This window comes from Bombina bombina, chromosome 1 (assembly GCF_027579735.1).
Source record: "Bombina bombina isolate aBomBom1 chromosome 1, aBomBom1.pri, whole genome shotgun sequence".
NCBI lineage: Eukaryota > Metazoa > Chordata > Amphibia > Anura > Bombinatoridae > Bombina > Bombina bombina.
Window position 1 is genome coordinate 560,486,263 of NC_069499.1, and position 15,051 is coordinate 560,501,313.

The 15,051-nt window shown below is 39.9% G+C and overlaps 1 protein-coding gene across 4 annotated transcripts in view; it reads left to right on the forward strand.

Moving 5' to 3' along the window:
- LOC128645632 (ras-related protein Rab-5B) overlaps positions 1 to 15,051 on the forward strand; it is a 207,745-nt gene that overhangs the window by 63,693 nt on the left and 129,001 nt on the right. For all 4 annotated transcript variants that reach the window (XM_053698752.1, XM_053698750.1, XM_053698753.1 and 1 more), the window contains exon 2: positions 9,128 to 9,375. In XM_053698752.1, coding sequence (XP_053554727.1) covers positions 9,222 to 9,375 — 154 coding nt within the window. In that variant the 5' untranslated portion in view covers positions 9,128 to 9,221. The remainder of the gene's footprint in view (positions 1 to 9,127; positions 9,376 to 15,051) is intronic.

Genomic DNA, 15,051 nt, shown 5'->3' on the forward strand with positions numbered 1-15,051 from the left:
GGTGCACAGCGGCATTTAGCGGCCTTCTAATTACCAAAAAGCAACGCCAAAGCCATATATGACTGCTATTTCTGAACAAAGGGGATCCCAGAGAAGCATTTACAACCATTTGTGCCATAATTGCACAAGCTGATTTGTAAATAATTTCAGTGAGAAACCTAATGTTAGTGAAAAAGTGAACAATTTTTTTTATTTTATCGCATATTTTATACATGTCAAGGGATATTCAGGGATTCCTGACAGATATCAGTTTTACAATGTAACTTGCTAATTTTGAAAAAAAAAATTAGAAATGGCAAAGTGCTACTTGTACTTATTGCCCTATAACTTGCAAGAAAAGCAAAAAACATGTAAACATTGGGTATTTCTAAACTCAGGACAACAATTAGAAACTATTTAGCATGGATGTTTTTTGGTGGTTGTAGATGTGTAACAGATTTTTGGGGTCAAAGTTAGAAAAAGTGTGTTTTTTTTTTCAATTTTTTTCATCATATTTTATAATTTATTTTATAGTAAATTATAAGTTATAATGAAAATAATGGTATCTTTAGAAAGTCCATTTAATGGCGAGAAAAACGTTATATAATATGTGTGGGTACAGTAAACGAGTAAGAGGAAAATTACAGCTAAACACAAACTCTGCAGAAATGTAAAAATAGCCCTGGTCCTTAAGGGTAAGAAAATTGAAAAATGGCCTGGGCACTGAGTTGACCCTTTGAGTGTTAAGCACTTTCCCACCTGGGTGCTAAGCTGATTTAATTTATTTTTTTATTTTGTGAAAAAAAATGTTTTAACTCTTTTTAAAAATTTTTTTCCAGGTCCCCAAGACTTACGCCATTGGAAAGATTAGGCGATTACCTTTCCAATGGTGGGGGTCTGTAGCTGCTTAGATGCCTGAGATACAGGCTTCTAAGCAGTATGTCCCCTTTCCCTATACTTTGTATTGACAAATTGTTAATAAAGTTGCACGGTTGCCGCTAATTTGCAATGCAATGTTCAGCTGCTGCACTACATTATGAAACTTTAAAAATGTTGTTATTTTCCAATTAATCAACACATTGCAAAATTTAATCGTAGAAAATGGAGAACAATTCTGCCTCATGTTCTGTGATATTTTACCTTTTATGCTTTGAATCAGTCTTTTGACAATCTAATGGATGTTAAATCTATTATAGGATATAATAGGGATGCACCAAAATTTTGACCGCAGAAAGGTTTTGGCCGAAAATTGCATTTCGGATTTCTTTCATGTAATTAGCAAGAGTCCATGAGCTAGTGACGTATGGGATATACATTCCTACCAGGAGGGGCAAAGTTTCCCAAACCTCAAAATGCCTATAAATACACCCCTCACCACACCCACAATTCAGTTTTACAAACTTTGCCTCCGATGGAGGTGGTGAAGTAAGTTTGTGCTAGATTCTACGTTGATATGCGCTCCGCAGCAAGTTGGAGCCTGGTTTTCCTCTCAGCGTGCAGTGAATGTCAGAGGGATGTGAGGAGAGTATTGCCTATTTGAATGCAGTGATCTCCTTCTAAGGGGTCTATTTCATAGGTTCTCTGTTATCGGTCGTAGAGATTCATCTCTTACCTCCCTTTTCAGATCGACGATATACTCTTATATATACCATTACCTCTGCTGATTCTCGTTTCAGTACTGGTTTGGCTATCTACTATATGTAGATGAGTGTCCTGGGGTAAGTAAGTCTTATTTTCTGTGACACTCCTAGCTATGGTTGGGCACTTTGTTTATAAAGTTCTAAATATATGTATTCAAACATTTATTTGCCTTGACTCAGAATGTTCAACTTTCCTTATTTTCAGACAGTCAGTTTCATATTTGGGATAATGCATTTTAACATTTTTCTTACCTTAAAATTTGACTTTTTCCCTGTGGGCTGTTAGGCTCGCGGGGGCTGAAAATGCTTCATTTTATTGCGTCATTCTTGGCGCTGACTTTTTTGGCGCAAAAATTCTATTTCCGTTTCCGGCGTCATACGTGTCGCCGGAAGTTGCGTCATTTTTTGACGTTATTTTGCGCCAAAAATGTCGGCGTTCCGGATGTGGCGTCATTTTTGGCGCCAAAAAGCATTTAGGCTCCAAATTATGTGGGCGTCTTATTTGGCGCGAAAAAATATGGGCGTCACTTTTGTCTCCACATTATTTAAGTCTCATTTTTTATTGCTTCTGGTTGCTAGAAGCTTGTTCTTTGGCATTTTTTCCCATTCCTGAAACTGTCATTTAAGGAATTTGATCAATTTTGCTTTATATATATGTTGTTTTTTCTCTTACATATTGCAAGATGTCTCACGTTGCATCTGAGTCAGAAGATACTACAGGAAAATCGCTGTCAAGTGCTGAATCTACCAAAGCTAAGTGTATCTGCTGTAAACTTTTGGTAGCTATTCCTCCAGCTGTTGTTTGTATTGATTGTCATGACAAACTTGTTAAAGCAGATAATATTTCCTTTAGTAAAGTACCATTGCCTGTTGCAGTTCCTTCAACATCTAAGGTGCAGAATGTTCCTGATAATATAAGAGATTTTGTTTCTGAATCCATAAAGAAGGCTATGTCTGTTATTTCTCCTTCTAGTAAACGTAAAAAATCTTTTAAAACTTCTCTCCCTACAGATGAATTTTTAACTGAACATCATCATTCTGATTCTGATGATTCCTCTGGTTCAGAGGATTCTGTCTCAGAGGTTGATGCTGATAAATCTTCATATTTATTTAAAATGGAATTTATTCGTTCTTTACTTAAAGAAGTCCTAATTGCTTTAGAAATAGAGGATTCTGGTCCTCTTGATACTAAATCTAAACGTTTAAATAAGGTTTTTAAATCTCCTGTAGTTATTCCAGAAGTTTTTCCTGTCCCTGATGCTATTTCTGCAGTAATTTCCAAAGAATGGGATAATTTGGGTAATTCATTTACTCCTTCTAAACGTTTTAAGCAATTATATCCTGTGCCGTCTGACAGATTAGAATTTTGGGACAAGATCCCTAAAGTTGATGGGGCTATTTCTACCCTTGCTAAACGTACTACTATTCCTACGTCAGATGGTACTTCGTTTAAGGATCCTCTAGATAGGAAAATTGAGTCCTTTCTAAGAAAAGCTTATCTGTGTTCAGGTAATCTTCTTAGACCTGCTATATCTTTGGCTGATGTTGCTGCGGCTTCAACTTTTTGGTTGGAAACTTTAGCGCAACAAGTAACACATCGTGATTCTCATGATATTATTATTCTTCTTCAACATGCTAATAATTTTATCTGTGATGCCATTTTTGATATTATCAGAGTTGATGTCAGGTTTATGTCTCTAGCTATTTTAGCTAGAAGAGCTTTATGGCTTAAAACTTGGAATGCTGATATGGCTTCTAAATCAACTTTACTTTCCATTTCTTTCCAGGGTAACAAATTATTTGGTTCTCAGTTGGATTCCATTATTTCAACTGTTACTGGTGGGAAAGGAACTTTTTTACCACAGGATAAAAAATCTAAAGGTAAAAACAGGGCTAATAATCGTTTTCGTTCCTTTCGTTTCAACAAAGAACAAAAGCCTGATCCTTCATCCTCAGGAGCAGTTTCAGTTTGGAGACCATCTCCAGTTTGGAATAAATCCAAGCCAACTAGAAAGGCAAAGCCTGCTTCTAAGTCCACATGAAGGTGCGGCCCTCATTCCAGCTCAGCTGGTAGGGGCAGGTTACGTTTTTTCAAGGAAATTTGGATCAATTCTGTTCACAATCTTTGGATTCAGAGCATTGTTTCAGAAGGGTACAGAATTGGTTTCAAGTTGAGACCTCCTGCAAAGAGATTTTTTCTTTCCCGTGTCCCAGTAAATCCAGTAAAAGCTCAAGCATTTCTGAAATGTGTTTCAGATCTAGAGTTGACTGGAGTAATTATGCCAGTTCCAGTTCCGGAACAGGGGATGGGGTTTTATTCAAATCTCTTCATTGTACCAAAGAAGGAGAATTCTTTCAGACCAGTTCTGGATCTCAAAATATTGAATCGTTATGTAAGGATACCAACGTTCAAGATGGTAACTGTAAGGACTATCTTACCTTTGGTTCAGCAAGGGAATTATATGTCCACAATAGATTTACAGGATGCATATCTGCATATTCCGATTCATCCAGATCATTATCAGTTCCTGAGATTCTCGTTTCTGGACAAGCATTACCAGTTTGTGGCTCTGCCGTTTGGCCTAGCTACAGCTCCAAGAATTTTTACAAAGGTTCTCGGTGCCCTGCTGTCTGTAATCAGAGAACAGGGTATTGTGGTATTTCCTTATTTGGACGATATCTTGGTACTTGCTCAGTCTTTACATTTAGCAGAATCTCATACGAATCGACTTGTGTTGTTTCTTCAAGATCATGGTTGGAGGATCAATTTACCAAAAAGTTCTTTGATTCCTCAGACAAGGGTAACCTTTCTGGGTTTCCAGATGGATTCAGTGTCCATGACTCTGTCTTTAACAGACAAGAGACGTCTAAAGTTGATTACAGCTTGTCGAAACCTTCAGTCACAATCATTCCCTTCGGTAGCCTTATGCATGGAAATTCTAGGTCTTATGACTGCTGCATCGGACGCGATCCCCTTTGCTCGTTTTCACATGCGACCTCTTCAGCTCTGTATGCTGAAGCAATGGTGCAAGGATTACACGAAGATATCTCAATTAATATCTTTAAAACCGATTGTTCGACACTCTCTAACATGGTGGACAGATCACCATCGTTTAATTCAGGGGGCTTCTTTTGTGCTTCCGACCTGGACTGTAATTTCAACAGATGCAAGTCTCACAGGTTGGGGAGCTGTGTGGGGATCTCTGACGGCACAAGGAGTTTGGGAATCTCAGGAGGTGAGATTACCGATCAATATTTTGGAACTCCGTGCAATTTTCAGAGCTCTTCAGTTTTGGCCTCTTCTGAAGAGAGAATCGTTCATTTGTTTTCAGACAGACAATGTCACAACTGTGGCATACATCAATCATCAAGGAGGGACTCACAGTCCTCTGGCTATGAAAGAAGTATCTCGAATTTTGGTTTGGGCGGAATCCAGCTCCTGTCTAATCTCTGCGGTTCATATCCCAGGTGTAGACAATTGGGAAGCGGATTATCTCAGTCGCCAAACGTTGCATCCGGGCGAATGGTCTCTTCACCCAGAGGTATTTCTTCAGATTGTTCAAATGTGGGAACTTCCAGAAATAGATCTGATGGCGTCCCATCTAAACAAGAAACTTCCCAGGTATCTGTCCAGATCCCGGGATCCTCAGGCGGAGGCAGTGGATGCATTATCACTTCCTTGGAAGTATCATCCTGCCTATATCTTTCCGCCTCTAGTTCTTCTTCCAAGAGTAATCTCCAAGATTCTGAAGGAATGCTCGTTTGTTCTGCTGGTAGCTCCGGCATGGCCTCACAGGTTTTGGTATGCGGATCTTGTCCGGATGGCCTCTTGCCAACCGTGGACTCTTCCGTTAAGACCAGACCTTCTGTCACAAGGTCCTTTTTTCCATCAGGATCTGAAATCCTTAAATTTAAAGGTATGGAGATTGAACGCTTGATTCTTGGTCAAAGAGGTTTCTCTGACTCTGTGATTAATACTATGTTACAGGCTCGTAAATCTGTATCTCGAGAGATATATTATAGAGTCTGGAAGACTTATATTTCTTGGTGTCTTTCTCATCATTTTTCCTGGCATTCTTTTAGAATACAGAGAATTTTACAGTTCCTTCAGGATGGTTTAGATAAGGGTTTGTCCGCAAGTTCTTTGAAAGGACAAATCTCTGCTCTTTCTGTTCTTTTTCACAGAAAGATTGCTATTCTTCCTGATATTCATTGTTTTGTACAAGCTTTGGTTCGTATAAAACCTGTCATTAAGTCAATTTCTCCTCCTTGGAGTTTGAATTTGGTTCTGGGAGCTCTTCAAGCTCCTCCGTTTGAACCTATGCATTCATTGGACATTAAATTACTGTCTTGGAAAGTTTTGTTCCTTTTGGCCATCTCTTCTGCCAGAAGAGTTTCTGAATTATCTGCTCTTTCTTGTGAGTCTCCTTTTCTGATTTTTCATCAGGATAAGGCGGTGTTGCGAACTTCTTTTGAATTTTTACCTAAAGTTGTGAATTCCAACAACATTAGTAGAGAAATTGTGGTTCCTTCATTATGTCCTAATCCTAAGAATTCTAAGGAGAAATCGTTGCATTCTTTGGATGTTGTTAGAGCTTTGAAATATTATGTTGAAGCTACGAAATCTTTTCGTAAGACTTCTAGTCTATTTGTTATCTTTTCCGGTTCTAGAAAAGGCCAGAAAGCTTCTGCCATTTCTTTGGCATCTTGGTTGAAATCTTTAATTCATCTTGCCTATGTTGAGTCGGGTAAAACTCCGCCTCAGATGATTACAGCTCATTCTACTAGGTCAGTTTCTACTTCCTGGGCGTTTAGGAATGAAGCTTCGGTTGACCAGATCTGCAAAGCAGCGACTTGGTCCTCTTTGCATACTTTTACTAAATTCTACCATTTTGATGTATTTTCTTCTTCTGAAGCAGTTTTTGGTAGAAAAGTACTTCAGGCAGCGGTTTCAGTTTGAATCTTCTGCTTATGTTTTTCGTTAAACTTTATTTTGGGTGTGGATTATTTTCAGCAGGAATTGGCTGTCTTTATTTTATCCCTCCCTCTCTAGTGACTCTTGTGTGGAAAGATCCACTTCTTGGGTAGTCATTATCCCATACGTCACTAGCTCATGGACTCTTGCTAATTACATGAAAGAAAACATAATTTATGTAAGAACTTACCTGATAAATTCATTTCTTTCATATTAGCAAGAGTCCATGAGGCCCGCCCTTTTTTTGTGGTGGTTATGATTTTGTATAAAGCACAATTATTCCAATTCCTTATTTTATATGCTTTCGCACTTTTTTATCACCCCACTTCTTGGCTATTCGTTAAACTGAATTGTGGGTGTGGTGAGGGGTGTATTTATAGGCATTTTGAGGTTTGGGAAACTTTGCCCCTCCTGGTAGGAATGTATATCCCATACGTCACTAGCTCATGGACTCTTGCTAATATGAAAGAAATGAATTTATCAGGTAAGTTCTTACATAAATTATGTTTTTTTGCCTGTTATTTTCGATAAAATGATTGTGTAGCATATTTCAAATTTGATGCTAGCTTAGAGCTGCTGTTTAAGTTCATTACTTGACTTGCATATAATAATAGTTTTCTAGGACTATAGGTTATTTGGATAACATAACATTTTGGCCGAAAATGGCATTATCTTCTTTTTTTTGTTTAATTTTTTTTTGCCTGTTTTTTTTTTTCTTGGTAAAATTGTGTACTGTAGCATATTATATTGTTTTAAGTTATTTATTGTCCAATGTTAGTTTGTTACTTTCAATAAAAGGGTGGTTATTTTATTTGCTTGCAGTTTTTCAATTCAGATTAATTCATTAAATAATCTACAAACAAAGTTGCCTACGAAAACATGTTTACAGTAGACTTTTTATATATGTTTTTAAAATCATTTTCAGTTTTCCGCCAAGAGCATCCGGAATTTTCGATTTCGGTCCAGAATTTTCATTTCGGTGCATCCCTAGGATATAACAGTCATGTTTTCAGACATGCATTTAATAACTGCTATAGGCAATGCATTGCACAACATATTTACTCCATATCATACTCTTGGAAGGGTAATTTTATTCTACTTTAAACTCTTTAAACTGACCTTGCACTGCCAGACTCAACTGTGGGTGTTGTTTAAAAATGCTGTATTTGTGTATGATTTATAGTAAGATTTCCATACTTAAAGGGATATTGAACCCAAATTGTTTTCTTTCATGATTCAGATAGATCATGCAACTTTCTAATTTACTCCTTTTATCAAATTTTCTTCGTTCTCTTGGTATCTTTATTTGAAAAAGCAGGAATGGAAGCTTACAAGCCGGCCCATATTTGTTTCAGCACCTAGGATACATTTAGCTACCAATCAGCAAGATGTACCCAGGTGTTGAACAAAAGATGGGACGGCTCATGAGCTTATATTCCTATGCTTTTTCAAATAAAGATACCAAGAGAACGAAGAATAATTTATAATAGGAGTAAATTAGAAATTTGCTTAACATTGCATTCTCTATCTGAATCATTAAATTAAAAAATTGGTTTCAGTATCCCTTTAAATGGCTTTTTAACATCAGCAAGTGCTACTCAGGTTCTAAACCAAAAATGGGCTGGCTCCTAAGCTTACATTCTGGCTTTTCAAATGAAGATACCAAGAGAACGAAGAAAAATGAATAGGAGTAAATTAGAAAGTTGCTTAAAATTTGCATGCTCTATCTGAATCGTGAAAGAAAATTGTTGGTTTCATATCCCTTAAATTATTGTAAAAAACAATTTCCTTCTATTATCAAATGTGCTTCATTATCTTGGTGGTGTTTATTGAAGCAGAAGCTATGCACTACAGGGAGCTAACTGAATACATTTGCTAAGCCAATGACAAGAAGCATATATATGCAGCCACCAATCACCAGCTAGCTTCCACTAGTGCATTACAGCTCCAGAAAAAAGCATATTACAGAATAGAAGTAAATTGGAATGATATTTAAAGGGGTATGAAAACCCCCCAAAAATTATTTTGTGATTCAGACAGAGCATACAATTTAAACATAGTTTCCAATTTACTTCTATTATCAAATTTGCTTTATTCCCATGTTCTGTGTTATGTAGGCATCTGAAACACTAGATGGCAGGAAATATTGCTGCCATCTAGTACTCTTGCAAATGGATAACATTTTTGCAAAACTGCTGCTATATAGTGCTCCAGATATCGGCCACTTCTAAGAATATGCCCCTGCTTTTCAACAAAAGATTCAAAGAGAACAAAGAAAATGGGATAATAGCAGTAAATTAGGTGTTTAAAATCACATGCCCTATATGAATCATGAAAGAAAATGTTTGGGTTTCGTATCCCTATAAATTTGCATGGTCCATCTGAATCTTGAACGTTTATCTTTGTCTTTACTGTCCTTTAAGATTACAAGTTTTGTTTTTCAAAATGTGCTTTAACTGGATGACAGAAATGAGGTACATCAGTGACGCTTAAATATATATTAAGTCTAGTTTACTCCTTTCTTGATTTTCAGTGGTTTGTGCGTTTGGACTCCGACTGATTCTTTCATATAAAGAGTTTTGAAGAAAAAACGAAACTCCTGGAAACAAGACAAGAGCCACGGTTCAATGGCCAACCGGGGAAGCACACGGACAAATGGACAGACTAAAATCTGCCAGTTTAAATTGGTGCTACTGGGAGATATGGCAGTAGGAAAATCGAGTCTTGTATTGCGGTTTGTCAAAGGACAGTTTGATGAGTTCCAAGAGACCACCATAGGAGGTACAGTGACTTTATACGCTTCACATAGTAACGTGAACTGTACTGATTCTTCTGCTCTATTTATTTGTGTAGTAGGTTGCAATGTCGACATTCCATCTGCAGGAACCATCCAGTCTCTGAACACAGCAGGCTTCATTTCCAAAAGTTACTCCTGTAGTCACAGTGGGCTCATGGGAATTGTTGTTGTTAGTTTAAGATAAGTGTCAACATAAAGTAATCTGTGCACACTGCACTGCCGGTTATGCCAATAAAGAGATCGGTTTCAGACTGTCACAAACACAAGATCACCTGCTGTGTTTAGTTTTGAGATGGTCTGTTGCATCTGGAATAAGAAATAGTACCACACTCATGGGCAAGACAAAAAAATGAATAATGTTTTATGTTATGATTTTAATATAAGTAGCACATATATTCTATGTTACTTAAAGTGAATGTAAATTCTGATGCTAAAGTGCCCGGTTTTTAAAAATTCTATTAAAAACAGGGACACTTTAATTCATCAAAATTTACATTTCACGCCTGTTAAGAAAAAACAAACTTACCTTTTCATCTTGACAGCAGCTCCAGCTTCCTCCACCCGTCGCAAAGCCTCTTTCTGGGTCTAAAATGAGGAATTGGGCTTCCTCCAATCACGGCGTTGAATCAGACACTGATTCCCCCCGGGGGGGAGCCGTGATTGGAGGATGACCTATCCATCATTTCTGACATCAGAAATGGCTTGCGACGACTGGAGGAAGCTGGAGCTGCTGTCAAGATTAAAAGGTAAGGTTTTCTCCAACATAGGTGTGTCCGGTCCACGGCGTCATCCTTACTTGTGGGATATTCTCTTCCCCAACAGGAAATGGCAAAGAGCCCAGCAAAGCTGGTCACATGATCCCTCCTAGGCTCCGCCTACCCCAGTCATTCTCTTTGCCGTTGTACAGGCAACATCTCCACGGAGATGGCTTAGAGTTTTTTAGTGTTTAACTGTAGTTTTTATTATTCAATCAAGAGTTTGTTATTTTAAAATAGTGCTGGTATGTACTATTTACTCAGAAACAGAAAAGAGATGAAGATTTCTGTTTGTATGAGGAAAATGATTTTAGCAACCGTCACTAAAATCCATGGCTGTTCCACACAGGACTGTTGAGAGCAATTAACTTCAGTTGGGGGAACAGTGAGCAGACTTTTGCTGCTTGAGGTATGACACATTCTAACAAGACGATGTAATGCTGGAAGCTGTCATTTTCCCTATGGGATCCGGTAAGCCATGTTTATTACGATCGTAAATAAGGGCTTCAAAAAGGGCTTATTAAGACTGTGGACTTTTTCTGGGCTAAATCGATTCATTATTAACACATATTTAGCCTTGAGGAATCATTTTATCTGGGTATTTTGATATAATAATATCGGCAGGCACTGTTTTAGACACCTTATTCTTTAGGGGCTTTCCCAAAGCATAGGCAGAGCCTCATTTCTCCAACATAGGTGTGTCCGGTCCACGGCGTCATCCTTACTTGTGGGATATTCTCTTCCCCAACAGGAAATGGCAAAGAGCCCAGCAAAGCTGGTCACATGATCCCTCCTAGGCTCCGCCTACCCCAGTCATTCTCTTTGCCGTTGTACAGGCAACATCTCCACGGAGATGGCTTAGAGTTTTTTAGTGTTTAACTGTAGTTTTTCATTATTCAATCAAGAGTTTGTTATTTTCAAATAGTGCTGGTACGTACTATTTACTCAGAAACAGAAAAGAGATGAAGAATTCTGTTTGTATGAGGAAAATGATTTTAGCAACCGTAACTAAAATCCATGGCTGTTCCACACAGGACTGTTGAGAGCAATTAACTTCAGTTGGGGGAACAGTTTGCAGTCTCTTGCTGCTTGAGGTATGACACATTCTAACAAGACGATGTAATGCTGGAAGCTGTCATTTTCCCTATGGGATCCGGTAAGCCATGTTTATTACGATTGTAAATAAGGGCTTCACAAGGGCTTATTTAAACTGTAGACTTTTTCTGGGCTAAATCGATTGATTATTAACACATATTTAGCCTTGAGGAATCATTTTATCTGGGTATTTTGATATAATAATATCGGCAGGCACTGTTTTAGACACCTTATTCTTTAGGGGCTTTCCCCAAGCATAGGCAGAGTCTCATTTTCGCGCCGGTGTTGCGCACTTGTTTTTGAGAGGCATGGCATGCAGTCGCATGTGAGAGGAGCTCTGATACTTAGAAAAGACTTCTGAAGGCGTCATTTGGTATCGTATTCCCCTTTGGGTTTGGTTGGGTCTCAGCAAAGCAGATACCAGGGACTGTAAAGGGGTTTAAAGCTTAAAACGGCTCCGGTTCCGTTATTTTAAGGGTTAAAGCTTCCAAAATTGGTGTGCAATATTTTCAAGGCTTTAAGACGCTGTGGTGAAAATTTGGTGAATTTTGAACAATTCCTTCATGTTTTTTCGCAATTGCAGTAATAAAGTGTGTTCAGTTTAAAATTTAAAGTGACAGTAACGGTTTTATTTTAAAACGTTTTTTGTACTTTCTGATCAAGTTTATGCCTGTTTAACATGTCTGAACTACCAGATAGACTGTGTTCTGAATGTGGGGAAGCCAGAATTCCTATTCATTTAAATAAATGTGATTTATGTGATAATGACAATGATGCCCAAGATGATTCCTCAAGTGAGGGGAGTAAGCATGGTACTGCATCATTCCCTCCTTCGTCTACACGAGTCTTGCCCACTCAGGAGGCCCCTAGTACATCTAGCGCGCCAATACTCCTTACTATGCAACAATTAACGGCTGTAATGGATAATTCTGTCAAAAACATTTTAGCCAAAATGAACCCTTGTCAGCGTAAGCGTGGCTGCTCTGTTTTAGTTACTGAAGAGCATGACGACGCTGATATTAATATCTCTGAAGGGCCCCTAACCCAATCTGAGGGGGCCAGGGAGGTTTTGTCTGAGGGAGAAATTACTGATTTAGGGAACATTTCTCAGCAGGCTGAATCTGATGTGATTACATTTAAATTTAAATTGGAACATCTCCGCATTTTGCTTAAGGAGGTATTATCCACTCTGGATGATTGTGAAAATTTAGTCATCCCAGAGAAACTATGTAAAATGGACAAGTTCCTAGAGGTGCCGGGGCTCCCAGAAGCTTTTCCTATACCCAAGCGGGTGGCGGACATGGTTAATAAAGAATGGGAAAGGCCCGGTATTCCTTTCGTCCCTCCCCCCATATTTAAAAAATTGTTTCCTATGGTCGACCCCAGAAAGGACTTATGGCAGTCAGTCCCCAAGGTCGAGGGAGCGGTTTCTACTTTAAACAAACGCACCACTATTCCAATAGAGGATAGTTGTGCTTTCAAAGATCCTATGGATAAAAAATTAGAAGGTTTGCTTAAAAAGATGTTTGTTCAGCAGGGTTACCTTCTACAACCCATTTCATGCATTGTCCCTGTCACTACTGCCGCATATTTCTGGTTTGATGAACTGCTTAAGGTGCTCGATAGTGACTCTCCTCCTTATGAGGAGATTATGGACAGAATCAATGCTCTCAAATTGGCTAATTCTTTCACTCTAGACGCCTCTTTGCAATTGGCTAAGTTAGCGGCTAAGAACTCTGGGTTTGCTATTGTGGCGCGCAGAGCGCTTTGGTTGAAATCTTGGTCGGCTGATGCGTCTTCCAAGAACAAGCTACTAAACATTCCTTTCAAGGGGAAAACGTTGTTTGGTCCTGACTTGAAAGAGATTATCTCTGATATCACTGGGGGTAAGGGCCACGCCCTTCCTCAGGATCGGCCTTTCAAGGCAAAAAATAGACCTAATTTTCGTCCCTTTCGTAAAAACGGACCAGCCCAAGGTGCTACGTCCTCTAAGCAAGAGGGTAATACTTCTCAGGCCAAGCCAGCTTGGAGACCAATGCAAGGCTGGAACAAGGGAAAGCAGGCCAAGAAACCTGCCACTGCTACCAAGACAGCATGAAATATTGGCCCCCGATCCGGGACCGGATCTGGTGGGGGGCAGACTCTCTCTCTTCGCTCAGGCTTGGGCAAGAGATGTTCTGGATCCTTGGGCGCTAGAAATAGTCTCCCAGGGTTATCTTCTGGAATTCAAGGGACTTCCCCCAAGGGGGAGGTTCCACAGGTCGCAGTTGTCTTCAGACCACATAAAAAGACAGGCGTTCTTACATTGTGTAGAAGACCTGTTAAAAGTGGGAGTGATTCATCCTGTTCCATTAAGAGAACAAGGGATGGGGTTCTACTCCAATCTGTTCATAGTTCCCAAAAAAGAGGGAACGTTCAGACCAATCCTAGATCTCAAGATCTTAAACAAATTTCTCAAGGTCCCATCGTTCAAGATGGAAACCATTCGAACTATCCTTCCTTCCATCCAGGAAGGTCAATTCATGACCACGGTGGATTTAAAGGATGCGTATCTACATATTCCTATCCACAAGGAACATCATCGGTTCCTAAGGTTTGCATTCCTGGACAAACATTACCAGTTCGTGGCGCTTCCTTTCGGATTAGCCACTGCTCCAAGGATTTTCACAAAGGTACTAGGGTCCCTTCTAGCGGTGCTAAGACCAAGGGGCATTGCAGTAGTACCTTACCTGGACGACATTCTGATTCAAGCGTCGTCCCTTCCTCAAGCAAAGGCTCACACGGACATTGTCCTGGCCTTTCTCAGATCTCACGGCTGGAAAGTGAACGTGGAAAAGAGTTCTCTATCCCCGTCAACAAGGGTTCCCTTCTTGGGAACAATTATAGACTCCTTAGAAATGAGGATCTTTCTAACAGAGGCCAGAAAAACAAAGCTTCTGGACTCTTGTCGGATACTTCATTCCGTTCCTCTTCCTTCCATAGCTCAGTGCATGGAAGTGATCGGTTTGATGGTGGCGGCGATGGACATAGTTCCTTTTGCGCGCATTCATCTAAGACCATTACAACTGTGCATGCTCAGTCAGTGGAATGGGGACTATACAGACTTGTCTCCGAAGATACAAGTAAATCAGAGGACCAGAGACTCACTCCGTTGGTGGCTGTCCCTGGACAATCTGTCTCAAGGGATGATGTTCCACAGACCAGAGTGGGTCATTGTCACGACCGACGCCAGTCTGATAGGCTGGGGCGCGGTCTGGGGATCCCTGAAAGCTCAGGGTCTTTGGTCTCGGGAAGAATCTCTTCTACCGATAAATATTCTGGAACTGAGAGCGATATTCAATGCTCTCCAGGCCTGGCCCCAGCTTGCGAGGACCAGGTTCATACGGTTTCAATCAGACAACATGACGACTGTTGCGTACATCAACCATCAGGGGGGAACAAGAAGTTCCCTAGCGATGGAAGAAGTAACCAAAATTATTCTTTGGGCGGAGTCTCACTCCTGCCACCTGTCTGCTATCCACATCCCAGGAGTGGAAAATTGGGAAGCGGATTTTCTGAGTCGGCAGACATTGCATCCGGGGGAGTGGGAACTCCATCCGGAAATCTTTGCCCAAGTCACTCACCTGTGGGGCATTCCAGACATGGATCTGATGGCCTCTCGTCAGAACTTCAAAGTTCCTTGCTACGGGGCCAGATCCAGGGATCCCAAGGCGGCTCTAGTGGATGCACTAGTAGCACCTTGGACCTTCAAACTAGCTTATGTGTTCCCGCCATTTCCTCTCATCCCCAGGCTGATAGCCAGGATCAAGC